A 27,094-nucleotide genomic window follows, 5' to 3' on the forward strand; every position below is an offset into this window, starting at 1 on the left:
ACATAGAAAGGTTAAGTGACTTTCCCAAGATCACGCAGTGAGTCAGAAGCAGAGCTGCTGATTCTCAGTCCCTTAATCATATCACAACCCTTCTCTTGTATAGTACTCTTTTAATTTTATTTTTAATGGATTGTTATCCTTGTGTGAACAAAATTCCTATTTGCCAATACATAATATTATGAGGAACAAGTTGATCTATTCCCAACCCTTCCTCCAGCTTTTGATCTGTGACTGACAGTTTTAAAGCACTAAATCTGCAAGGTTTCCCTATTGCTACATTATATTGATCATAAAAGTATCACGTCAAAACATATCACTCCAAAGCTGCAGGGTAGTGCTGAACATCAGCCACATCCCAATTATCTTTGTCTCTCAGGCCTGGTCTAAACCTAAAACTTAGGTCAACCTAACTATGTCACTCAAGGGTGTGAAAAATCCACACCCTTGAGAGATGTAGTTAAAATGACTTAAGCCCTGGTGTAGACACCACTATGTTGATAGCAGAATTCTTCTGTCAACCTAGCTACTGCCTCTCAAGGGGCTGCATTCCCCACAGCAATGGAAAAACCCCTTCAGTCGCTGTAGAGGGTTAGCTGCAGTGCTGTAGCTGGGCCACTGGAGCACTTGTAGTGTAGACGTAGCCTCAACTAGAGAAGTTTTAATCTGCATATCATAGGATATTCTGATTTTTCCTTTTATGTATACATATATATATATATAAGTTTGGCCAGTCCAGTGGCTGATGTTCACAGAAATCTACGTGAATGATTTCCAAGTGACTAATTTGCCCTCACACCAGCAGGTGTCACTGAGAGCGATTAGGAGTCTCCAAGCTGCTGAACTCAGGCAGCAGGTCCCTGCTTCACAACCACATGGGAAGCACTTGCACCCTGCGCTGTGGCCCTCCTCCTCCTGCTGGAGTCAATGCCAACAGTCTCAGGAGCCAAGATTCTGTGGCTCTACACCCCGGAGCCCCTCCGGCCATAGCCAGGATAGGAAGCCAAAGACTCCACAGCCTAGAGCACCAGTCTGCTAAGCTGCTGATCTGACTCTTGCTAAGTTTTTTTTTAATGATTATTTTCTTAATCTCAAAATTTGTGTTTATCAAATGTACATTTCTGTAAAAGACCAAAAACATCTGTACATGTGAAAAAATTAAATATAAAAAAATAGTCCCTATATTTATAAAATCAAAAGCACTGCTCCTCAATGCCTGTAAATCTTTGTTACTGGGTCATCTGGAATACAGTCAACCAAGCTCCAGTCTGTCCTTTCCAAAGCGTTTTAAATTAAGCAATAACAATCCCATTGTCTTTTTATTTTCTCCCTTTTGTTTTTGGTATGACACTTCACTTCCCAATATCAGTGGTTTTTCTTTGAGGTATCATTTTTCTTTCTTGTTTTTAACAGAGTTGTGTGTGACTTGATTCTGAAGCTGCCTCAGGGTGTGGTCTCGAGGTTTGATTGGTAGGACCAGCAGCAGCAGGAGGCTTAGAATGTGCATGTGAAAGTACAGTGACCTAGAAACGAAAAGAGAAAGAGATAACATGCTTGTTAGTAACATATGAATGCTGCAAATTGTATTAGTTCAGCACTACAACCAGCTCCATCAGATTTAAGAGGTTTAGACATAAAACAGAGCACCTGATAGAGTCTTATATATGACAGGCTTTTATGCCTTTGGATTTTACAGCAGTATGTTACTTTATACTATGGCGACATCCAAACCCACTGAAGTCAATGGAAGTTTTGCATTGATTTCAACAGGGCCAGTATTTTCCCATATATTGTTACTAGACAAGGGGTCAAACCCAGAACCCTTTTCCAAATTCCTAGCCCCAAACTTTGACAATTCAGGTGAAATGGACTCAGAGGTGAACTACCCATGATTATGGTTTGAGGAACCCAAACATGGCCTTCTCAGCCAATCTCCAACTGTTAAAGAACATACAGGGATACATTTTCAGAAAGCCTCCTTTTTGAGCAAGCACAGCTTGTGCCTGAAAAAATGGCACCAGCAACTGAAGGACAGAAGAGCTTCCAGCCAAACTTTTGGTTGCTTATCTGAAATGAGTTAAAACTCTGAACATTTTTTAGGTTTGCTGATCATTAATAAAATACAATAATCATAATAAAAGACTTCATAATTAGAGAGAGAATGGCACAATGTTAAATAAAATAAAAACATCTTCCATATATTTATTTCTATAACTGATAGTGTTCAGGATGAGCAGTTAGTTAAAATGGAAAATGGGACACCTGTTTTGGTGGGCCCATAGAGTATGGGTTGAGGAAGGTCAGGGAGCTGTGCATGGGTCCAGCACCTCACCACTTAGGCATATCCTGCCCCTGCTATGGAGCATAGTTCTAAAACAGTCCCTCATAGTTCTAAAATCCCTGTAAGGTGCCTGAACCCACAGACATGTCCACAATGTCCTACTCCAAAAGGCACACACTCACCTGGCACTTAGCTCAGTCACCTTGTTTGAAAATCCCATCAATTCATACATTACCTTCTTGTGCTGAGTCAGTGAAACGCACAGAAATGTGTAGGTACCATCTATGGTCGCAGCTGTGCTAAACTTAAACTGACAGTTTTTCCTTCACAGGTATTGGCATAGAAACAGCAATCTCTTTACAAGTATTTATTAATGGAACTTAGGTTAAGACGTTGGTATTTTGTTACCTCAAATGACCTTTGGTGGCAAAAAGGGCAAAATTTTGCCCTTTGAGCAAATTCATAAGTGTCCATGAGTTTGTCACATTCAATATTTTTACACTGAGATAGCCCTTATCTTTTTTTATTTGTTGCCGTTGCTAAAGACAGAACAATGAGATATTAAAATAGTAGCCGTGAATGAATCTTGCCAACACTGATACAAGCTTCAGATTGGTGTTGGCATTTTAATAGTTGTGTTTAAGTAAGGAGAAAACTTAGCTAAACATTTTAATTTTTTTTTTAAAGGACAGCATTCAAAATCCCTCAAACAGACTCACGCACAGCTGCTCTTTTGACTAACAGTTTTCAGTCTTTTATGACAAAGTAATGGAATGTCTCTTTTTTCAGCCAAAACTGTTTGACAAGGTTTACCAAAAAATGGAAGAAAAGTAAAGTAATTTAGTCAAGTCTTTCTTTTCAACTCATTTTATGCTTCACTATATATAATCTTCATCTCCATTTATCTCATTTTTAAAATACAGAAGTAACTGCACATAAAATAAGAGTGTAAAGCAAAAAATGATTTTAATACACAATGAATCAGGTTTCAGAGTAACAGCCGTGTTAGTCTGTATCCGCAAAAAGAAGAACAGGAGTACTTGTGGCACCTTAGAGACTAACAAATTTATTAGAGCATAAGCTTTCGTGGACTACAGCCCACTTCTTCGGATGCATATAGAATGGAACATATATTGAGGAGATATATATACACACATACAGAGAGCATAAACAGGTGGGAGTTGTCTTACCAACTCTGAGAGGCCAATTAATTAAGAGAAAAAAAAAAAACTTTTAAAGTGATAATCAAGCTAGGCCAGTACAGACAGTTTGATAATAGGTGTGAGAGTACTTAATGAATCAGCTGTGTATCTTCATCTCCTGCTGATCAATTCAGAATCCCTTCTCATGAGCATTTTACAACTGGAAGTTAGTTGTTTTCTCACCTAGACATTTCCCAAATATAAGATTCATTTCATTCCTACCCACCCCATCCTCTAGTCTTGTTAATAATTGGCACTGGGAGGCTTTAAACAGGGCAGCAGCAGACACATGGAAAGTCAGGTCAAATAAGAATAAAAAAAACCACTAAACTAAACTGAGAAAAAAAAGGAAAATTATTCTAGCATGGTTAAATGAATTCATTGAGTTATACAGATGAAATCACTACTCATGTTATTTAATAACCTGCTTGGATTCCCTCCAAATGATGGCAAAATTCTAATCAGCTTCCATCACAGGTTGGCTTATTAAACAAAGCCCAATGGTTACAGGTCTAAGGTATACAAGTTTAAGAGTTAAAAGGGGGAAACTTACTTGTATAACTTAATCGTGGGCTCAACAGCCAGCATAACAAAAGGTGCAACAGTATAGCAGACAGCCAGTTGAGTGACAAACCACGTGACAATGTCATAGATCACCTTGAGTGGCTTTGAAGAGAGGAAGTAATGTCTGTAATTGTTCCTTATCTACAAATCAGGGAGAAGGGGATTAAAAAAAAAACCACCAAAATTTCTTAGTAAACACATGCAGACTCACTTCACATCTATTAAACTCCTCATCCATTATTATTTGTATTACAGTGATACCCAGAGGCCTCAACATATCACATACTTATGCTCCAAAGAGTTTACGGTTTGGATAGACAGGCCAGAATAAAAGTGGGAGAGGAAATGGAGGCACGCAAATGCCAAATGACATGCCCAAGGTCCCACAGCAGGTCAATGATAGAACTGGGAATACATCCCAGATCTCCTGTGTTCTATAACCAGGGGAGTAGGCTTTCTCTCGTATGGGCATCTATGGGCAAATTTGTTCTTTTCGGATGAATCAGGCCACTGCTTATAAAATGTACAACAGAGAGAGGAGTTACACTCTCTAACAGCTGATTATGTCTGCAAGCATTTTCGATTTCTACAGATGTTGGTTTATTTGGAGGGTTGGGTTTCTTATTTTGATGTTTTGGGGGGTGGATTATTTGTTTTAATCTGTGGAATGCATCCTCATAGGGAAGGGGCAAATTAAATGCAAAATATTATTGTGGTACAGTATTATGGTAACTATTATTGATTGCCAGCTTTGTTCACTTGTCAAACTGACATGGATATATACCCAAGGTCAGACTATGGGTAAAAGTGATGGTGCTCGCCAATCTCTTCGCAGTGGATGTTTCCACTAGAATGACCAGCACGGATATAGTTACTAATGCTGGGAAATTAAATTGTCATCATTAGGATCCAAAGTTAACACTCTGCTGCAAAGAATGAAGCCAGTTCAAAGTTCTCAGACATACTATTTTGTGTGATCTATCTGCAGATTTAGATGCACTGGGGTCCCATTCAGAATTCTTTTTTTGCAACCATAAAGGGCAGAAGCTTTTCTTTTGTTAAAAATGAAAGTACATATTCTGTAGAAACTGGTGTGGTCTAAAAAGACATGCCTATACAGCCTGAAACCAACTGTTGGCTCAATCCAATCTATGAGGTCTGTACTTTACACAGAATTATCACAATACACAGATGAGATGGAGGCTCTTTCTACCTGACCCGATCAATTATGAGACAAATGAACCTATGTGCTACGTGTATGACGGACCACTAGTATTTTGCACGGCCCCCTCACCTCTCCCTCTATGACTGTAGCCAAGTCCAGCGTCACAGTATCTGCTATGCTGAATCAATAAGAGCAATGGCTGGTTGTAATTATAGGAAGCACCTACAATTATTGCAGTGCAGATCAACGTTTCAGTGAGGATCATCTCAAAAGAAAAAGGTATTACGTGGATTCATCCCCTCGTGTACAGTCAACGGCGTTATGCCAGGGATGAAAATGGTTCAGTATGTCAAAGGGTACATAAACACCTAGCACTGAAAGCTTTACAGTAATCTAATATAAGTCTCTGAAGAAAACAATAAAGGTTACGTACTGCTCTGGATGCTAATGTCATAAGGATTCCGGTAACGAATGTAAAGTAATATCCAGGATAGACACCATGCCACAGGGCTGACAGGATAAATGTTAAGGCTGTGGGGTACCATGGAGCCCTGTCATAGCAAACACTGGGAAGAAATGAAACAAACAGAAAACAGCAGATTGAACCAGTAACAAATATTCATTGCACTGCAGATCTCCTTGAATCTTAAAGATCCCATTCTGATCTCCTTTATGTATCAGGGGCCCAGTCCTGCAAACCTTCATTTACGTGAGGGTCAATTGAATTACTTGCATGAGTAAGGCATTCTCTCATGACTTAATTAATTATCATGGAATTTAAACCTATGTATATAGGCATGGTAAATGAGAATCTACCGTATGCCATATTATTTATGCCCTCTCTATATATAATTTGGCATAAGGCGGGTTCTCATTTACCATGCCAGCATATTCCCATCTGGAACTCTGTATTTATCCTGAGAAACTTGACGGATATTCAAGAGTGGGTGGGAGGATGAAAGCGACATACCCACACTTCCTTTTCTATTTCAATATTCTTTAGGCAGAATACTATACAGCCACTGCCCGTACTCTACATCACAGACAGCCAGTTCCTTAGCTAGTGTAAATCAATGGACCTATGCTGATTTACATTAGCAGGTAAGGAAGACGTAGGTGAATGGTTCCGTGTGCATATTCAGAAACACAGCAACAGGACCCTAAGAATCTTGCAACATCTGAGTTTTAACTCAAAATGCAATGGTCCTAAGAAAAGATCATGGTAGTTTATTTACTCAAAAACATTGTTTACTTCACTCACGAAGAACAACAGAAACAGATTTTTCAGATCTATATTTTTACACAAAATACAGTTAGGACAAACATTATATAAACTCTTGTATTTTGGTGGTCACATCAATCGACATGAACTGGAATTTTCACATACCAAAGGCTTTGTTTTCATAGTATCCAGAGACAGGACTGAGCTACAAAATTTGGATTAATATTATTATTTACAGTGAGTCATAGTGATGACAGTCTGAAATCAAATTCCCTAGTGTTGGACAAAATTTACTTTCTGCATCTCAAGTTGGCATATTATAAAGACAGACCTAAATTGGCACCTGAAGTATGTGGTAACCAGTGCCTCTGCAATAGATTATATTGAGGCTACTAAAGTTTGAATCAGGACCAAGGTTTCCCAAAGTTCCAATTGGAGAAGGAATTTGGACCCAATTCAGGCCCATCTCCAATAGTAATTAATTGATTTAGAGTGCAAAGGAGAGAGAGAGAAAATATGATAAACTCCTAGCAAAATAATACAGATGGGTAACAAAGAAAATATGGACAGTGAGAGGTGCTATAAAAATGATATTTAGGAAGACCTGTATAGCTCACTCATGGCTTCGCTGCTCATGAGTAAATGCGGTCATTCCAAACATGTAGCAATAAAAACTTCAGAGCACCAAAAACATAGTAGCACACAAGTTCTTACAGACACAGGGAGAAATGAAAGAGACCGAGAGGCTGTTGTGTATTTATCAGATTCACCAGTTAGAATTACTAGCCAACATTACCACCTAAAAGTAACTGGGTGTCACCAGCAATTGACTGTTTTACTGTTCTTACCGCTTTAGCCAGGCAGCCGTCTGAATGTTCCAGTTTTCAATGTACATTTTGAAACTTGTTGCAGTCTAAGAGAGAAAAGAAAGTTAACATCTCACACTGGCTTTGAAATGTACAGGACAATACCAGTCTCTAACTGGATTTTAAACTGAAGAGGTTTACATGCAGTACGCTAGGAGTAGTAGCTAGCTACAGTCAAGGCTGTGTCAACATTTCCATTATAAACATGTTTTGGGGTTTATAACTCATCCATAAGAATTTACCCACGGCTGACACTTGCCACTCACTTTTAAAATCTCACTTTTTATTATAAAACAAAATAAAAGTGTTTGGCTATCTTTCTAATTATGGAAAAAGCCAAAAAAGGTTTTCTAATTTCAGATATTCATGCCACCCCCAACCCTTCAACTTACAAACAACTGCTTTTTAATCTTTAAACCTTGCAGTCCATTAGGTGGGCTGGAAATCCCTAGAGTGCTATGAAAACAAAAGGTTTCTAAAAGAAATGCATTATTGAGGGCAGGGGGACAGGTAAATGAACTTGTTCTCAAGAAACAATGGAAAGTATTTTTAGTACATGAACTTAGGGCCAAATCTTCAGCCCAGAGTGCAGCTTGAGAAACTGAGCTGGGCCGTAGGGAGATACCAATGGGGAAAGGGGAGGCAAGCCCACAGAGCAGTTACATAACCACTCTGCAGTGACTACTTCAACCTGTTGACTCAGTAAGCCATGTGCCACTCTCATGGTTGGAGGACCACAGGGTTCCCTCCAATAGCAGATCCTCTAGCCCTGCTCAGTTCCACCTCTGCACATGCCCTGGCCCAACTTGTCCTCTGCTTGCTATCTGAGACAAGAAGCTTCTGAGGAGCTGGACTCCAAACTTTTAGAAAAACATCCAGTCTGGATTTAAAAATTGTCAGTGATGGAGAATCTACCATGCCCCTGGTAAATTGTTCCAATGGTTAAGTACCCTCACTGTAAAAATGAATGCCTTATTTTCAGCCTCAGTTTGTCTAGCTTCAATTTCCAGCCATGGAGCATGTTATACCTTTCTCTACTAGACTGAAGAGCCCATTGTTAAATATTTGTTCCCCACGTAGATACTTATAGACTGTAATGAAGTCACCCCTTAACCTTTGCTTTTTTATGTTAAATAGATTGAGCTCTTTAAGTCTGTCACTGGAAGGTATGTTTTTTAAACCTTTAATCATTCTTGTGGCTCTTCTTTGAACCCTCTCCAATTTATCAACACCCTGCTTGAATTGTGGGTACCAGAAATGGACACAGTATTCCAGCAGCAGTTGTACCAATGCCATTAGAAGGTCAAAGGGCTCTTCCAAAGCTCACAAGGTCTTCTAAGAGAGCCAAGGGAAGTGTGAACTGGAGTAGGGCAGGAGAGGGGCCAAAAAGGAGTACTTGAGTGCTTTTGATCCTCAGTCCAAAATACTGGAGGTTAGAACAATCTTCATTAGTGTTTTAAGGGTTACATTAAAATAACCCTAATTGAGAAACACAACTTAATTGCATTATAGTATCAGTTAGAGAAAGGAGCTGTATTTCCTTGTTTCTATCAATGTTGTCCTTTTTTACTTGGCAAGCATTGATTTTTTTCGCCTCTGTGTTTCCAAGAGAGCAGCCAGTCAAGCTGGTTGTCAAAATGGAATTCTCTCTGGCAGGGTTCTCCTCAAACCTTCTGTCATAACTATAAAAGGAAGGGTAACAGCCCTCCTGTGTACAATACTATAAAATCCCTCCTGGCCAGAGACTCCAAAATCCTTTTACCTGTAAAGGGTTAAGAAGCTCAGGTAACCTGGCGGACACCTGACCCAAAGGACCAATAAGGGGACATGATACTTTCAAATCTTGGTGGGGGGAAGGCTTTTGTTTGTGCTCTTTGGTTTGGGGTTGTTCGCTCTTGGGACTAGGAGGGACCAGACATCAATCCAGGCTCTCCAAATCTTTCTGAACAAGTCTCTCATATTTCAAACTTGTAAATAAACAGCCAAGCAAGGTGTGTTAGTTTTTATCTTTGTTTTCTCAACTTGTAAATGTACCTTTTTACTAGGGTGTTTACCTCTGTTTGCTGTAACTTTGAACCTAAGGCTAGAGGGGGGTCCTCTGGGCTCTTTAAGTTTGATTACCCTGTAAAGTTATTTCCCATCCTGATTTTACAGAGATGATTTTTACCTTTTTCTTTAATTAAAAGCCTTCATTTTAAGAACCTGATTGATTTTTCCTTGTTTTTAGATCCAAGGGGGTTGGATCTTGATCCACCAGGAGTTGGTGGGAGAAAGGAGGAGGGATGGTTAATTTCTCCTTGTTTTAAGATCCAAGGGGTTTGGATCTGTATTCACCAGGGAATTGTTGAAGAGTCTCTCAAGGCTACCCAGGGAAGGGAATTAGCACGTTGGGAGTGGTGGCAGCGGACCAGATCTAAGCTGGTAGTTAAGCTTAGAAGTTTCATGCAGGCCCCCACATTTGTACCCTAAAGTTCAGAGTGGGGAAGCAGCCTTGACACCTTCTGTTACAGATATTGCAGTCACATGCAGTATCTTTTGGGGACTACTGTATTAACTTTGTGAAGGTTATATGGATCATTGTGAGCTAGGGAGTGTACTCCACTCCATGCAGGAAGGTTACAAAAGTTCCTCCAGAAACTAAAACCACTGGGCCATAATTACTGCAATTCTTGGGACTATAAACAGCTCCAGAGAAATACCACCCCCTGGGGTGGTTTGCATATACTGGTTCAAACAGGTGCCAGAGGCAAGGAGACACAGAAAGGTCCTTTGATGTAAAAGGCTGAGTTTATCCTGACAGAAGAGCCTTGTTTTTGATTCAACAAACAGACATGAGCCTTTTGTCCAAAGGGGACCCTGCCCTGCTGAAGGATTGGAAGGATTCTGATCTTCCAGACTCCTCCTGGGTACACTTAGTATGCATTAGACCTTTTTATGTTTTCATCCTTAAATAAATGTACTCTGCTGTGAAGGCTCCATCTGCAACATATAATCCCTGGCCATATCCCTTGGAGAGAAAGCAAGTGAGGAGGCTGGACTTTTGGTCAGACCTGCTGGAGAGAATCACAGTGACTGCAAGGGGGCTGCTAGCCTAAAATCACTGGTCAGAAGGGAGACGGATGTGGGCTCCTGCTGAGAGAGATGTTCTGGCTACAGCCCGAGCACTGAGAGGGCATTCTTTGGGCAGACCATAGAGAGGATCAATGATGAAGTTACCTCAAATCTTTGATGCCTTCCACACATACTTACTCTTTCATTGTGCCTAAAAGACTTCACAATACTTCCTAATTGACAGTCTGCTACCTGCACAGAGTGTATTTTCACCTGGCCATGACCAAATGGTGCAACAGCAGCCACATTTAGCAATCGGCTCAAATGCAGAAGTGCTTTATGCACGTAAGTGGCTCTTACTATTTGACATGTACTGCCCAGGTCACCAGCTTATAAAAAAATTAGCCTTTTAAAATTTTCTCATAAACCACAATCCCATTGGTCCGTTTAATATTTAACCCAGCTTGCCCCACTCTGGGGGGAAAAAATGAGCCTGAGTCTTATGGCCTCCCATCATTTCATACTCCCTCCATCCACCAGGGCCTCTCCATGGAACTCTTCCGACAGGTTGTGCTGTTAGAGGAGTGTTCTCCATAAGGAAAGCTGGACCACACAGCACCAGTTCAAAGGGAAGTTCAAAATGGAAATGAGGCTGTGGCATCACAAGGGTCCTGGGGCTGATATGGCTTCATTGCTCCTATGCTGCCAAAGAAATCCCCTTTCCAGCCCCTCCCCCCGCAGCCCATATGTCCCAGAGAGGGAAAGGGTGAATGAGGTCTACAGGATAGGAGAATGGATTAAAGTACTGGGGAACTCACAGCTTCTCTCGGCTTAGCGACATTCCTCCCCAACTCCCCCTCCTCTCTGAGTGGTACAGTGAGCACTCCCATTCCTGTTTTCAATCTATTTTAGATTCCCCCCTCAAGTCCGGGAGCAAAGGGGGAAGCTGAGTGCATTTCCATCTGCAGTTGGCTGCAAGTGCTTCTAGACTTGAGCTGTGCACCCACTGTGGATGCTGCAAAAAAGGAGCAAAGAAAAACACTCCAAGAATGACAGATGCAAGCTCGGGCAAGGGTTAAGACAAGCACAAATAAGGGAAGATGAAAGGGAGAGGGTATAGTGATGGTCTCAACTTTTCCACTGAGAATTATAGGGGCCCCTAAAATTTAGAGATGAATTACCAAAATCTGTCTTTTGATAGACCACTAAGCTACAATGCAGTTAACTCATTGGTTTCCTTTGCTTTTCCTCCTAAAATAATAAATAATGGATTGTAGGTGGAGAGCTCCTGTTATTGTATGAAAATAAATCCGTAGAAGAAGAAATTGAGAATGGCCTACTCCAGTCTCCTAGACATTTTCTCATGCCATTGGCACTCAGAAGATATTTATCTTAGGCAACAAACTAACAGGAAATATCTTGGTCACACTTTATAGTAAAGGTACCTTTATAAATATTTGTAAGGGACTATAGGATGCTAAAAGCATGCCACTGGCCTGAGGAATATGTTACAGATGTTCTGAGAAACAGTGTGGTCTAATGGATAGGGAACTGAGCTAGGAGTAACTCTTAATTCTATTTCTCGCTCTGCCACTGACATATTCTGTGACTTTGGGCAGGTGACCTCACTGTTCTATACCTGTTTCCTCTTCTGCCTTTTGTCTGTCTTTTCCATTTAGAACATATACTCTTTGGGGCCTGGACTGTCTCTTACTGTGTATTTGTACATCACCTAGCACAGACGAGCCCTAATCTCAGGTGGGTCCTCTACCTGCTATTGCCATACAAATACTAAAAATAGTAATAACAGATTGTTATAAGCACATAAATAGAAGATGCTATCATGGTTATGAATCACTGTTGTAAGCAATCTATTGACCTGTTGAACTCTACAATAATTAATAGTTTTTTAAAACATTGTTTATTAGCTCTTTAGAAACTATTTACAAATGTAACCTTCCTATGAAGTGTGACCAATACAATTTATCCGTACAAAAGATAAAACTCACTCTAATTCTAGACACACCTTTGGAAGAGAAAAATGTATTCCCGTTACTAATGAACCACATCATAATCGTCACTCCATAATTATACCAAGATTTTGTTTCTTTTAACTCACCTCAATGTTCCATATATTTAAGTTGGATAGCAGGTCCCAATGAAAATTGCCTTGATCATCAACACCACTGAATCCATAGCCAGCTGCATTGTTGATCGCGTCAGCTGTAACATCAACGCAAACGATTCAAATTAGACTGTGGCAGGCGTCATTCTTTTTACATGTCTGAAGGACACTGAACACAATGATAATGCTCAATAAACAATAATAAGAAAACTCTTAGGGTGGAAAAAAAATCTAGTAAAGGACAATGAACAGAAAGGGTTTTTCTAATCATTATGAAACTAAAACATACATATAACATGGTTGCATTAAAATTAGGGCTGTCAAGTGATTAAAAAAATTAATCATGATTAATTGCACTGTCAAACAATAATAGAATACCATTTATTTAAATATTTCTGGATGTTCCCCACATTTTCAAATATATTGATTTCAATTTCAACACAGAATACAAAGTATACAGTACTCACTTTATATTTATTTTTATTATAAATATTTGCACTGTAAAAATAAAAAATAGTATTTTTCAATTCACTTAATACAAGTACTGTTGTGCAATCTCTTTATCATGAAAGTTGAACTTACAAATGTAGAATTATGCACAAAAAATAACTGCATTCAAAAATAAAACAATGTCAAACTATAGAGCCTACAAGTCTACTCAGTCCTACTTCTTGTTCAGCCAATCGCTCAGACAAACAAGTTTGTTTATATGTGCAGGAGATAATGCTGCCCAATTCTTGCTTATGTCACCCGAAAGTGAGAACAGGTGTTTGCATGGCACTGTTGTAGCTGGCGGCGCACGATATTTATGTGCCAGATGCACTAAAGATTCATATTTCTCTTCATGCTTCAACCACTATTCCAGAGGACATGCGTCCATGCTGATGATGGGTTCTGCTCAATAACGATCCAAAGCAGTGTGGACTAATGCATGTTCGTTGTCATCCTCTGAGTCAGATGCCACCAGCAGAAGGTTGATTTTCTTTTTTGGTGGTTCGGTTCTGTAGTTTCTGCATCAGAGTGTTGATTTTTTAAGACTTCTGAAAACATGCTCCACACCTCGTCCCTCTCAGATTTTGGAAGGCACTTCAGATTCTTAAACCTGGGGTCGAGTGCTGTAGCTATCTTTAGAAATCTCACATTGTTACCTTCTTTGTGTTTTGTCAAATCTGCAGTGAAAGTGTTCTTAAAACGAACAACATGCTGGGTCATTATCCGAGACTGTTATAACATGAAATATATGGCAGAATGTGGGTAATACACAAAGCAGGAGACATACTATTCTCCCCCAAGTAGTTCAGTCACAAATTCAATTAACATACTTTTTAATGAGTGCATCAGCCTGGAAGCATGTCCTCCAGAATGGGCCAAAGCATGAAGGGGCATACAAATGTTTAGCATATCTGGCATGTAAATATCTTGCGATGCTGGCTACAAAAGTGCCATGCAAACGCCTGTTCTCACTTTCAGGTAAACAAGAATTGGGCAGCATTATCTCCTACACATGTAAACAAACTTGTTTGTCTGAGCAGACTTGTAGGCTCTAAAGTTTGACCTTGTTTTGTTTTTGAGTGCAGTTATGTAACAAACAAAAAAATCTACATTTGTAAGTTGCACTTTCATGACAGAGATTGCACTACAGTACTTGTATGAGGTGAATTGAAAAATACTATTTCTTTTGTTTATCATTTTTACAGTGCAACTATTTGTAGTAAACATATAAAGTGAGCACTATACACTTTGAATTCTATGTTGTAATTGAAATCACTATATTTGAAAATGTATACAAACATCCAAAATAGTTAATAATTTTCAATTGGTATTCTATTGTTTAACAGTGCGATTTAAATCATGATTAATTTTTTTAATCGCAATTACTTTTTTTTAGTTAATCGTGTGAGTTCACTGCGATTAATCGACAGCCCTAATTAAAATGTATCAATATTTGCCACATGGTTGTATCTGTGATACTGCGCTAGTTCCTTGTACTTGTGGGGGGAAATACTGCCGTGTCTCAAATTCAAGTTTCTGTTTTTTATTAAGATTTAGTCAACGTTAAGTTTTAGTGATGACTTTTGAACACCCCATGTACAAAGTTCCGTGCTGATCTCACAACTCACTTAATACCAGACTATCTCTGCACATCCAATACTGAGATGTACAAATAACTTACATTGCAGGGGCAAATAATTGCAAGAGCAAAAATGGAGGCCTGGTTCATGTCAGGTTGGACACTCACCCGGCCCATTTTCACACACTATGCTCTTCCTAGAAGACTCTTTGTTCTTCCTTATTCAGTAAGCCCAGTGGAATTCCATGGGCCGCAGCTCTCGCTGCATTCTTTCCCACAGAGCCAATCAGGGTTCTGTCTTGCTCTGGAACCCCTCTGATAATTGGGTCTGGATTTCAAGGATCCTGCTTTTAATCTGCCTCTGTCAAAAGCCCTTTCTCTGTGCATACTGAGAAGACAGGAGGGACTCATTACCTCTAGGTCTCTAAATACAGCCAAGCCTATAAATATTGGAAGGAAAAAATGAAAGTATAAACACTGCTAGATTTTTCCGCCTAGTTCCATTATAAATGACAAGTCTGATCAAGAAAACTGAAGATAAAGCTGAACTTTTCATTTTTATTAAATGAAGTCAGCATTTGTGTCTCGGGATTCAAAATTGGTCTTGGTCTCTCTTACAAAGTGTTCTGAGATTAGGTACAAATTCAGGGATAACCCTGAAGTACAACTCAGGGATGCAGTCTAATCTAAAAGCAGTATTCTAACCAGAAAAATATGGACCTTTCTCTTAACCTTCCACTTCACTGACAAGCTGCTGGAAATAGAGGCTTGATTTCTGATCCTAACAATCTAAAAACAACCCTGCTTGTTGTTATACTTTTTATTGAACAAGAAAGTGTCTGCTACTAGATCAATAACAAGTGCTAACCGCTGGTGCCAGATTGCTAGAACTAAATAAGAAAATTTATATTTAGTCCCTTCTATCCTTAATGTCTACTACTGTTCGGGCTTTCTGCATGCTACAATACCATAGGCCCAAATCGTGAGACGCAACAGCCAGCCCAGGTGTGTTAAGTATGTCTGCAGGAAGGTCAAAAATGTCCCTCCACAGGCTGTGGAGTGGACATGGCTGTAGACAATGGCTGAAGTAGCGTCTTTGCTGCCAATGTATTCACAGAGCCAAGAACTGGAGGATCTGTACAGGCATAAATCTTCTGGCCCTATCCTGCCCTCTATGCTGCAACAAGAGAACCCCTTGAAGAACTGTGCACCATGCAGTAGGGAATCAACTCCCACACATACACTTCAAACTGCACTGCTACTTCTTGATCTCCACAGAATGCTGAGACTTTTAGTCTCCACAGGCTGCACCACCTAATTAAGGGCAAAGGTGAAAAAAACCTGCATTCCAGTGTGTAATATTAAAACAGGTCTGTTAGCCCCAATGAAAAAGTTTGGATGCAGCATAAAGTACTCTGGAGTGAAAAGAATTGCTACCTTTCAGTTCTCAAATTACTGGTAAAATCTTGGACCTACTGAAGTCTAATTGGAGGTTTGTCATTAACTTTAGTGGGGCCAGAATTTAACCCTATTTGGTTAGTTGCTTATGTAGGATAAACCCCATCTATCAGATTGTGGAATTCAGGTCTAAATGGTTTTTACTAATAAGTATTTTAAGCCTTAGTCAAGTTTACAGCTAAGTTCCAGTGTTTAATGCTACCAACCAGAATGCTTGAATTTTCTCTCTTTTCATGAATCTGGAGGAATTCTGCAGTGTGCCTCACACAATAGCATGACTGTCCTTTTCTGGAAACAGCAACTGCTTATCGGCAGTTTTATTAAATGATTATATAATGCCCTATTCCACACAACGGACAGCTTAACTAAAAGGGTGGGGAGGAATCATGCCATTTTGTTGCTTGGATCTGCAACATAGATAAAAGAAGCCTCGCCCACCACTAGACAGAGCATGCTTTCCCAAAACTCACTTACAAGATCTTTCCACAGTCTCCAAGATTAAGTCACGTCATAAATCCAAAGGCAGTTTCTCTCTCTAATAATGTTTCTACTTTATACCCACATTTTCCAGATTTCTAATAACCTAAACCTATATCCAACTAAAATAAATTATTTCTCTGAATGATTTATTATCCCAAAGCCATTTCTATTACAAATATACCAATCCCAACTGTTTTCTTCCACTTATTATTTTCCTGCACTTTATCACTGCCTTAATCTGAATGCTCACAGTCCCTTTTCTATCCCCTTCCATGATGCTCCTCTCCAATTTCCAGGTATCTGTGCCTCTGTGTAGCAGATCTTGGTGATCTTCTCTATTCAGCAAACACAGTCTTTCTCACCCTTCCATAGCCTGCCAAGGGATCTCCTCTGACACACAAATTAAGAAGATTAAAGAAAAGTATATATGGGGATGGGGGCAACGGAGTGTTAGTTTGAAGTTATTTTTAGATACCAATCAAATTAACTCTCAATATTAAATAAATTGATAGCCAAAGAAACACATTCCCCACCTTAAAATCCAAGCCATTTACTACTTTCTTTTTTATAGGCCTCTCTGGCCTGCTCCCTTCTGTGAATGTTTGATTCTCCCTTTCCTTACAGAAGTGTTTTAGATCCCCCTATCTCCTCCTAAGATTTCATCCCTCCCTCTCCCCACACCATTATACATCCTTTCAACCATCCCATGTTTCCTTTGTGTGTGTCTTGCCTCATTTCCACATATATACCTAGTAGCAACACTGAAAGATCTTGTCTGTGCTCTTCCTGTGGCCCACTAGAAGCTGAGAATGAAACCCACTAACTGACATCAGTCCCACTTGGGAGCTGTTGTTCTAGTCAATGCTGCTGAAAAGGAGGTTGTTTATATCCAAAACACAGAGAAAGATAGTATCCATTTTTCAGGGGGAAAATAAGAACCCTTATTTCAAGTTCTCACTCAATAAGAATGGTCTTAAAAGGTTTAACTATCAATAAATTCAAAGAGTTGGTAGACAGTGATCTCAATATAATGGTGTTTACATTGCTGCACTGGGATATGAGGGTTATTCTAATATTTTGCAACACAGGCTACTTTTCTTGGGTGAACAGTCAGAAAACCCCTTTGTTTTTATTCTGCCTGGATCTGCCCAATAGTCCTGAAGGCTAATGTCATTTAATAGAAGGAAGTAGTATGTGGTTTAGAACCAAAATTTAGGTTTTGTTAAAGGAAACAATTTTAGGTGTGTGAATTGGAAGGGGGGGGTCTTCTGTGGGCAGTTTTCATAAAATTTAATATAACTGTTTTTTATTTCCTTTTAGAATATCATTGGAAATATGGTTTGGTTTCAAACATGCCCTAGCTGTGTTTGCTCTTCAATAGGGTAGCACTGAAATAAGGTTGTAAAAGAACAAGGAAAAACAAATGGTCTATTTTAATTATCCAAGAGTAAAGTGGAGCGGGGGAGGGGGGACAATTTAGTAGTGAAATAGTAAGGATGCTTTCAACTTATAAAGTTCTTTCCATCTGAGTATCTCAGTGAGCTTCATTTCAGCTAATTAATTTAGCCTCCAAACACTGGTGTGAGGTGGACAAGAATATGATCCCCACTTTTACATATAAGGAAATGTAGCCACAGTAATAAGAGATTGATTTTTAAAAGGTTGAAGACCAAGGTCTGTATAAATTCTTTGGCTGCAAAAATTGGTCTAAATATGCACCAGGGCAAGCAAATGCCCAATTTATAGTAACAACTGGTGTGCACAAACACATGCAGACAATGGGTCTCAACCTTCTGAATAATCACGAGTGACTTGCTCAAGCTTATACAAGAAGTCTCAAGTAGAGCTGGGAACAGAGTCCTCTTGAGTCCAAATTCAATGCCTGACCTACAGGATCAATCTTCCTCACCCTAATTGTTGGAAAGTAAATTGTATTAAATGCTTTCCAATACAACAACTTAAGGTGTTACTAGTAACACAGCGAGTTTCTTAAAAGCCTTGTATTTTTCGATGTTTAGAGTAGCTACATACTAAAAGCCACTCAAGGTTTGCAAGTGTGTTCAGATACTGTCTCGCAGCTATTGTTTGCCTCTATTATTTCCTTCTTTCAGTGTTACCTGATATTTCCCTCTTTGCTGAATTTTCTCTTAATAAAGACAAAATTGCAAGAAATACATTGAAGATAGCCTTGCAAAATTGTTACAAGTAGAATGTCATAGTTACGAACACCAGAATTACTACTGACTGGTCAACCACACACCCCATTTGGAACTGGAAGTACGCAATCAGGCAGAAGAAGAGACCAAAAAAAAAAAAAAAGAGTTAATACAGTACAGTACTGTGTTAAAAATAAACTACAAAAAAAAAAAGGGGGAAAGTGTAAAAAAAAGATTTGACAATATAAGGAAACTGTTTCGGTGCTTGTTTCATTTAAATTAAGATGGTTAAAAGCAGCATTTTTCTTATGCACAGTAAAGTTTTAAAACTGTATTAAGTCAATGTTCAGTTTTAAACTTTTGAAAGAACCATAATGTTTTGTTCAGAGTTACAACATTTCAGAGTTATGAACAACCTCCACTTCCGAGGTGTTCATAACTCTGAGGTTCAACTCTATTAACATTTATGACCAGCCAAAGCCCTTGACTATCCATTATCATAGCAATGGCTATCCGTTTTCATAGCAATGACTGTTGATAATATAACAACTTTATTTGGCCAGGAAAAGTTGCTTGCTTCAGGTGAGTGGATGAGAAGAATTTTACAAGACTGATTAGCCAGGGAGTTTTACACCTGAGCAGCTGACAGTGCTACTCCTCATCCTATGCAGGTGAGCTATCTCTTCAGTATAGCAGACGGAACTCTTTTTCTGCCTTATGGCTGCTCTGTACCCAAGTGAATGGGGAGGGCAGGGTTAGAGGTCAATTAGCCCTCTCCTGACCATCCTTATCTCTGCCCACACCCTGCTTCCCTTTCTCCCTTGCAAGTAAGGGTGTAGGATTGTCACCCACAGGAGATGGGGACTGAATGAGGCTAGGTCCACATAGAGATTTTGTACCAGTATAATTGGCAGTTAGGGGTATGATTTTTTAGCAATATAGTCATACCAGTACAACCCCTAATATGGATGTAGTTATACTGGTATAAAGGCACCTTATGCTGGCATAGCCTATTCCCTAGTATAGTTAAAGCGGGACAACTTTCTAGTTATAGACAACCCTAAGAATGGTTGTACAGCGATTCCCACAGCTTTGGATAGGCTGGTTCACATCTACAATGGCTTTGTAACTACCAGGGTGATCACAGGCTCCATGAGCCCCCATCTGCACCAGAGCAGTACAGGATTGGGACCAGGGAATACAATCATGGCACAAAGGATACAATCTTTTCTTCTTAAAGTATTAAGAATACCAATAAAAGTAATTTAGGTACAATTAACAAGGTCCAGGTGTAAGGGGAAGGTGTTACATACACATACCCATACTCACACCAATTATATTACACATCTAGATTCCAGAGGTTACATACTCCTCACTGAGTTCAATGGAACTATAATAGACATCAGCTGAGGATCTGCCCCCAGGTATGGGGGAGGAGGGGACATTTGCTGCCAATTGACAACAGTTTTAAAGTAGATCAAACGTCTGGCCTACACTATTTGACAGTGTCCTTTTGAGATTTATAGTCAATATACCCATAGCACGCCAAATCTCTTTCCTTCTGCAACTGGCAGCACACAGACAGACTGCTGTACCCACACTGGTTTCAGTGGGGCTCTGCACAGATGCAGGGGTGCTGTGTGAATTGCAGGATTGGGCCCCAAATTTTAAAAAAATTGTTTTATGACAATTTCATACACCCCACTGTTTATGTATTAAATTTCTTTGGACACAAAATAAGCCATTTAGTCATCCTTACCTAATGTCCATGCAAAGTAATATTTTGGCTTCGATGCTTGCATAACGATATACAGGTAGCCAAGTCTTGACAAGAAGGATGTGTTATTGATAAACTGGCTATCAACAATGTATGTAACAGGATAGGTCTTGGTAAGTGTCAAGAACAAAAGGAGAGATACAAATGTGATACACAGTTTGTATATCACAGCCCCCTGAAAAGCATAATGAATAATAAAACATTGATGTGATAATTTATCAGAATAGACTAAAAACAAAATAATGCTTCCCACTTACAAAAATAAATTGACTAAAGACCCAACAAGACTGGTAACAGCTAATAATAGCTTCCTTTTCCTCATAATTAATTTGTAACAAGGACCAGCTGGTATAATGAATCAGTGAAAGCCATGCAAAGTTGGCTTTAACTTATTTTACTAATTATACTTACAAATAGAAATTAAAGAATTAATCAGAACCAAAATGGGTCATGTTCTTTCACCTAAGCACTGTACATGATCTGCTGGAAGTGCCCTGAAGAGGACAGAGAAATAAGATGGGAAACAGAGAGTTTCCCTATCTATGCAGTTAAGCACAGGAACTTATTATTGGATTCCTGCTGGAAGCACCAAATATTCTGATTTCCAGTACAATTAGATTGTTATATATCTAGGTTCTTCCATCACTCCCATCAAGGTGTCTGAAAGTGCCTCTCAAAATGACTTAGACAGATACTGTCCTGCACCTAACCTAGCAAATATATATTTTTAAAAATGTGTAGTTAGTGCCCTAGCACTCCAGAAATCAGAATTATAGGTGTAAGCTATGTGAATGCTTTGTAACTGGCTTTCACATATCCATTGTGAGTAAACAGATTCATTCATACATTCATATTGCAAATAGGTGAATCCGTAAGAGTAGACTCCTAATATCAGGAGAATAAAAAACAATATACCATTATTATTTAAACACTGATGTAACTAACTCACTTTTAGCTCTTAAATACTTTTTTTTTTACATGCACTCCCTATACAGTAAAACTTAAATGCATAATGTCATTTTAAAGCTTAACCTTTTAAAGAAAAATACTAATTTTTCTATACTACACATATATAATTTATGCAAGTGACACAATGTGGGCCTGATTCTGACTTCACTTACACTGTCAGCAGATTACAACAGTGAGAGATCAGGATGATGTCCTGTATATATACATATTCCACGTTACAGAGAGAATATGCAGAACCAAATTCTGCTCTCAGTCAGTTACAAAGGTATAAATCCAGAGTCACTCCAATGTAACATCGGAATCTGGCCCATGCATTTTTCTGCAATACATGAATGCCACTTGTGGGAGTATCCAGTTAATATTTAATAATATAAAACAAAAATTATAAAGTCCTTGCAATGGATTTATCTTTTTCAGATTTAAAAGATGGCTTCAAAGATATTTTAAGACAGTCACCAGGTTTCCTTGAAATGCATCTGGGCAACTTACAGTAATTAATCAATTATGATTCCTGCTTCCAACATGTCCTCTACAGTACAATAGTTTTTTCAGCTTTTCTCTTTTGTAAAATGTTCTCTCTCTTTTGTCTAAGTCTGAATTACAATTCATAATAATCAAAATCTATAGTATGTTCCCACTGTGAATGGAGAGACTTGCACATATGATGTTCACCAACCAACGAGCTACTATGTGCTCTTCTGAACAAAGGGATGATGCCAACCCTCTTCCCCCTAGCTTTGTTATCAACACAAACAGCAGAAAAGAGTTATATTTTCTGGCACAATACCTCAAGCAGTTTTCCTTGTTTGGTTTTAAACTAGGTGCAGTTATAGAAGTCAGACATGCAAAGCAGTATTCTCTAGCCCTTTGCAATAAATACTTGGCTTTTCACAACTTACAGTTGGAGAAGGATCAGGAAGTCTGTCATAACCCTTTTGCTTCCAGTTCACTTCTAAAAGTTTCATATGCACATGCCTCCCTTCAATGAAGGCTATATAGTCCTTGTAATTGCTGCAAGGTCCAGCTATGACACTCATAAAATTGAGGAGATAGCTCAAATATTCCAGTAAGGAAGGTCTTATTCTGTCAAAACATCCACACACAAAACAGAACAAGGTAAAATATAAAAAAAAATTTAATGGGTACTTTTGATAAGTTTTTGAATTACACTGTGTAACATACTATTTGCCAGTCCCATGAATTATTATTATTCAGAGTATATTTAAAACTTTACATACAACAGAACCTCAATTATGAGTACTCTACATTTTTAAAGTCAGCTGTATACTAACTGATAAATGGAGACACAAAGCAACGGGTTACTGTAGAAATGTTACATAAACCTCCCTACAAACTTTCATTTTTCAAGAGACGACAATCATAGTTCCATCATCTAATAATTAGGTAAATTTTCCAATGGCTCACAGTTAAACCTTGAAAACTGAGGAACTAATTATTTTGCCCCTAAGCAAAGTTTGAAATGTATTAAGCACAAGGATCAAAGTTAGTTACTGCTGTAACTTTCAGCCTATTCAAAAAAGATTTCGCTTTCATTCCACAAATAGATGGAGTAAAACAAGATGGGGGGAGGGGAGAAATGCTTGTAATAGATAAGCAGCATCCGTTTTCTTTTGGTAAACAGTCAAATCTGTCGTATCAAAGTTTGTACTTGGAAGATGAAGAGATGGAGGAGAAACATGCATCAGTGTCCAGAAACTGCTGGTAGTAGGTTTAAAAAAAAAACCCAGCAGCATTTGAAGTGTCAGAAGCAAACTTCATCCTTGCTGTTTTAACATGGATTAGTGCTTTGATAAAGCTATTGATAGTGAGGGGGGGAAGGGAGTATTCTAATGTGAAAGATAGCAGACCACAATGAAATGGTAGATAAAAGCCTGAAGATCCAAGTAGCACAACTTTCTTAAAGGGCCTGGTTCAGCAAAGCACATGAGCAGTTGCTGCACTTCAGGCACCCATTAAAGTTAATGGGATTTAAGCATGTGCTTAAGTACTTTGCTGAATCAGGGTCTAAACCCAGCCTTGGAGAAACGAGGGCTCTCTTGGTATATGGTTCAGTCGCAGGGAAATGAAGAACTCATGTGTGGGTGGTTGGGACACGAACATCACAAAAAGAATTACCTTAATGAGTATTAAAGCATCCACCTTTGGCACTGGGTGGATTGCAGGCAGTACCTACATTAACAACAATTTTTTTTTTAAAAGTCGTACATGATTGGGGAAAATCTGACTCCTGGTAATGAGTCAGGGCGGAATTAAAACCCCCACAGACCACTATTACTTAGATGAGGTTAAAGACACACTGAATGGGAGAATTCTTACTTTACGGCAAGACGATTTTGCTCAGCAGTGAGGTCCTCAGCTTGTCGGCCTATTCCTAGCAAGAATAAATAATAGGCATGACACGATAAAATCAAATTAGACTCTTCCAAAAATAACTGCAGAAAACTATCCCAAGATCAAAGATTATATGCTGTAGGCAGTTATTGGAGATTTTAAATTCACAGGCCTTCCTGTGTTTCATTGTTACCAACGGTAATAATTTGATTTCATTTTCCATCCTTTATGTCAAACATGCTCATCCTCAAAAGACTGCATGAAGTACTGAGAATGGGTACTTTAGGGTCGGTTCCTCCCCCCTCTCCCTACAAGGCTCTCCTTCTCCTTTGGATCCATCTCCCTTCCTCATTCTCTCCTCTTCAACATGAGTCCACAACCTCACTGTCTCTGTACCTATTGAAACAGCTGCCCAAGTAGGCAGTGAGCTGCATAATGCTCATCCACCAGCATTCATCCCCAGTGGCTATTATTATAGCTCTGTTCCAGGAAATCCCTGTTCCCAGAAAATGCTGGTCCTCTTAGCCACAAGCCTCCTCCTTATTCCCATGTGAGGAAAGGGGCAATTCACAGCAAGAAGACTGGCCAAAGGAGAGGAACTGGCTGCTGGCATGGGAAAGAAGGGGTTGGTCAGGACTCAACTATAGTCAAGAGTTCCAGCTGAGTTTCCTTCTGCCCAGGCACTGCACTCTAACCACTAAACTCCTGGGCTCAGACTATATCCACCACTGTAAAATAGACCCTTGACTAGTGCGCTTAAACACCCTTATGTAAAAACCCGTATGATTAACAGAACATTAATTATGTTTTTTGAACACTCAAATGCAAAAGTTAAGGTTATCATATTAACATTAACTATGTAACACTGTACAGCCTGTATATTTCATAGCATGCATTTAACAACAAACACTGATATATTTATGTGCACACCCATCATGGCTGCACCAGCATATTTAACCTCTTTTTTTCCTTCTATTTTTGGAGAGGTTGGGGGCAGGGTTGGTTTCATTTGGAAGGGAGTTGTATGTATTTTCTAAATAAAGTCACAACTGCTTGAAAATGGAAACTGCATCCATTTTATCCACTCCACTAGTATGAAAGTTCGTAAGGTAATAAGCACTTACCACTACAATTAATCTGTAGGACTTTTAAAAAGATTAATTTCAAATGCATCCGTCTCTGCTGTTACCATGTCTTCCCCCCTCATGTGTCTGTTTATTTACACCTGTTGGATATTACCTAAACCCTAGATTACTACTCTCTCTGAAGCAGAGACTGTCTCTGTGTTATTTGTTTGTACAGTGCTTAGCGCAATGGGGCTCAGATCCCTGCGTGGAGTCCCCAGGTAGGGTTGCCAGGCATCAGGTTTTTGATCGTAACGGTCAAAAAGGGACCCTGGCGGCTCCAGTCAGCAGTGCTGACCGGGCCATTAAAAGTCCAGTCAGCGGCGCAGCAAAGCTAAGGCAAGCTCCCTGCAGCTCCCGGAAGCAGCCAGCATGTCTCTGCAGCCTCTAGGCTCAGGGCCAGCTAGGGAGGCTCCGCACGCTGTCCCCACCCCGAACTTCAGCCAATGGGCGCTGCGGGCTTGAGCAGCGTGCAGAGCCGCTTGGCTGTGCCTCTGCCTAGCGGCCGCAGGGACATGCTGGCTGCTTCTGGGAGCCGCCTAAGATAAGTGTTGCCTGGTGCCCGCACACGTCACCCCCCTCACACCCCAACCCCCCTGCCCCAGCCCTGAGTCCCCTCCTGCACCCCAAACCTCTCATCCCTGGCCCCACCTCAGAGCCCACACCCCCAGCAGAAGCCCTCACCCCCCCACACACACCAACCTCCTGCCCCAGCCCAGATCCCCCACCACACTCCAAACCCCTCATTTCCGGCCCCATTCCAGAGCCCTCACTCCCTCCCGCACCCCAACCCCCTGCCCCAGCCCAAAGCCTCCTCCCACACTCTGAATCCCTCAGCCCCACCCCCAGACCAGAGCCCCTCTTGCATACCACACCCCTCATCCCCAACCCCACCCCAGAGCCTGCACCCCAGCCGGAGCCCTCACCCCCTTCTGCACCCTCACCCCTTGCCCCAGCCTAGTGAAAATGAGCAAGGGTGAGGGAGAGCGAGTGAGGGAGGGAGGGGGAATGGAGTGGGTGCGGCCTTGGAGAAGGGTGGGGCAGGGCCTCAGGGAAGGGTGGGGCAGGGCAAGGGTATTCGGTTTTCTACAATCAGAAAGTTGGCAACCCTAACGGCTATAGAAATAAACAACACCACCACTAATGACAATTTCAATGTTTGAGCCTTTTATTGTACTGGAGGCAGGCATCTTTCTGGAAAATGATGCCATTTGTGACTCTAGCAGTGTCAAAGAGACTTGGGTCAGGTAGGGATGGGCCCTGTTCGGGTCAGGGTCAGACCTAAAAATTAGGCTCAAGCAGACTTCTAATCTATGCAGACAGTTAGTCTGCAGCAGGCTAGCACAGGGTAGATTTACACCCCAGCTTGCTGCAAATTGTTTGTTTTTATAGACAAGTCCTTAAACTCATGCCTTGGTCTCGCATAGATTCAGGATTGAACATATTAAGTCCTAGGGCCTGATTCTGATCTCACATCAGCGAGAATCAAGGGTAACTTGAGGGAAGTCTGTGGAGTTACACAGGTGTCAAACAAATATTAAATGAGATCAGACTTAGGCCCATGGACATCAAACCAGTGTAATTTTCAATACCCTGGAGGTAATCTTCTCTGAGGTATAAAAGCATCTTTATTATAAAAAGAAGGCTTAGAATCAGGAAAAATGCAGCAAAATCTGTCTGTTTTTCAGAAAGCACTGCCCTTCCTTGCTTGGAGAAACACAGTGAACTAAATTCATCCCTGGGGTAACTCCACTAAAGACAGTGGACTGGAATGGAAGTGCTGCCTTTAGGATATCAGAGGGTTTGTTTGCTTACCATCGTGCACTTGGAATGCAAGAGTTGTTATCTTCTGTGTAATAATCATCAGTGGGCTATAACGTAAAGATATAGAAAGCGATGAATGCCTTTTCATAATACAGTGCAAATCCTTTCATCTTATTTTTATATGATTATTGGATTGAGTGATAATAATCTTACACTTATATAATGTCTTTCATCTTAAAGACAGGTTTCAGAGTAGCAGCCGTGTTAGTCTGTATCCGCAAAAAGAAGAACAGGAGTACTTGTGGCACCTTAGAGACTAACAAATTTATTAGAGCATAAGCTTTCGTGGACTACAGCCCACTTCTTCGGATGCATATAGAATGGAACATATATTGAGGAGATATATATACACACATACAGAGAGCATAAACAGGTGGGAGTTGTCTTACCAACTCTGAGAGGCCAATTAA

General features: G+C 40.0%; 1 protein-coding gene across 2 annotated transcripts in view; it reads right to left on the reverse strand.

The window, feature by feature from the left end:
• Positions 1-546: 546 nt before the first annotated feature.
• The window catches only part of MBOAT1 (membrane bound O-acyltransferase domain containing 1), an 84,648-nt gene continuing 58,100 nt past the window's right edge, over positions 547-27,094 (reverse strand). For both annotated transcript variants that reach the window (XM_034762405.1, XM_034762404.1), the window contains 9 exons: positions 26,676-26,731; positions 23,722-23,776; positions 22,284-22,467; positions 20,398-20,590; positions 12,468-12,571; positions 7,280-7,344; positions 5,643-5,775; positions 4,034-4,185; positions 547-1,520 (listed from right to left, as the gene is read on the reverse strand). In XM_034762405.1, coding sequence (XP_034618296.1) covers positions 1,385-1,520; positions 4,034-4,185; positions 5,643-5,775; positions 7,280-7,344; positions 12,468-12,571; positions 20,398-20,590; positions 22,284-22,467; positions 23,722-23,776; positions 26,676-26,731 — 1,078 coding nt within the window. In that variant the 3' untranslated portion in view covers positions 547-1,384. The remainder of the gene's footprint in view (positions 1,521-4,033; positions 4,186-5,642; positions 5,776-7,279; positions 7,345-12,467; positions 12,572-20,397; positions 20,591-22,283; positions 22,468-23,721; positions 23,777-26,675; positions 26,732-27,094) is intronic.

The sequence above is a fragment of the Trachemys scripta genome, chromosome 2 (genome assembly GCF_013100865.1).
Source record: "Trachemys scripta elegans isolate TJP31775 chromosome 2, CAS_Tse_1.0, whole genome shotgun sequence".
Lineage (NCBI taxonomy): Eukaryota > Metazoa > Chordata > Testudines > Emydidae > Trachemys > Trachemys scripta.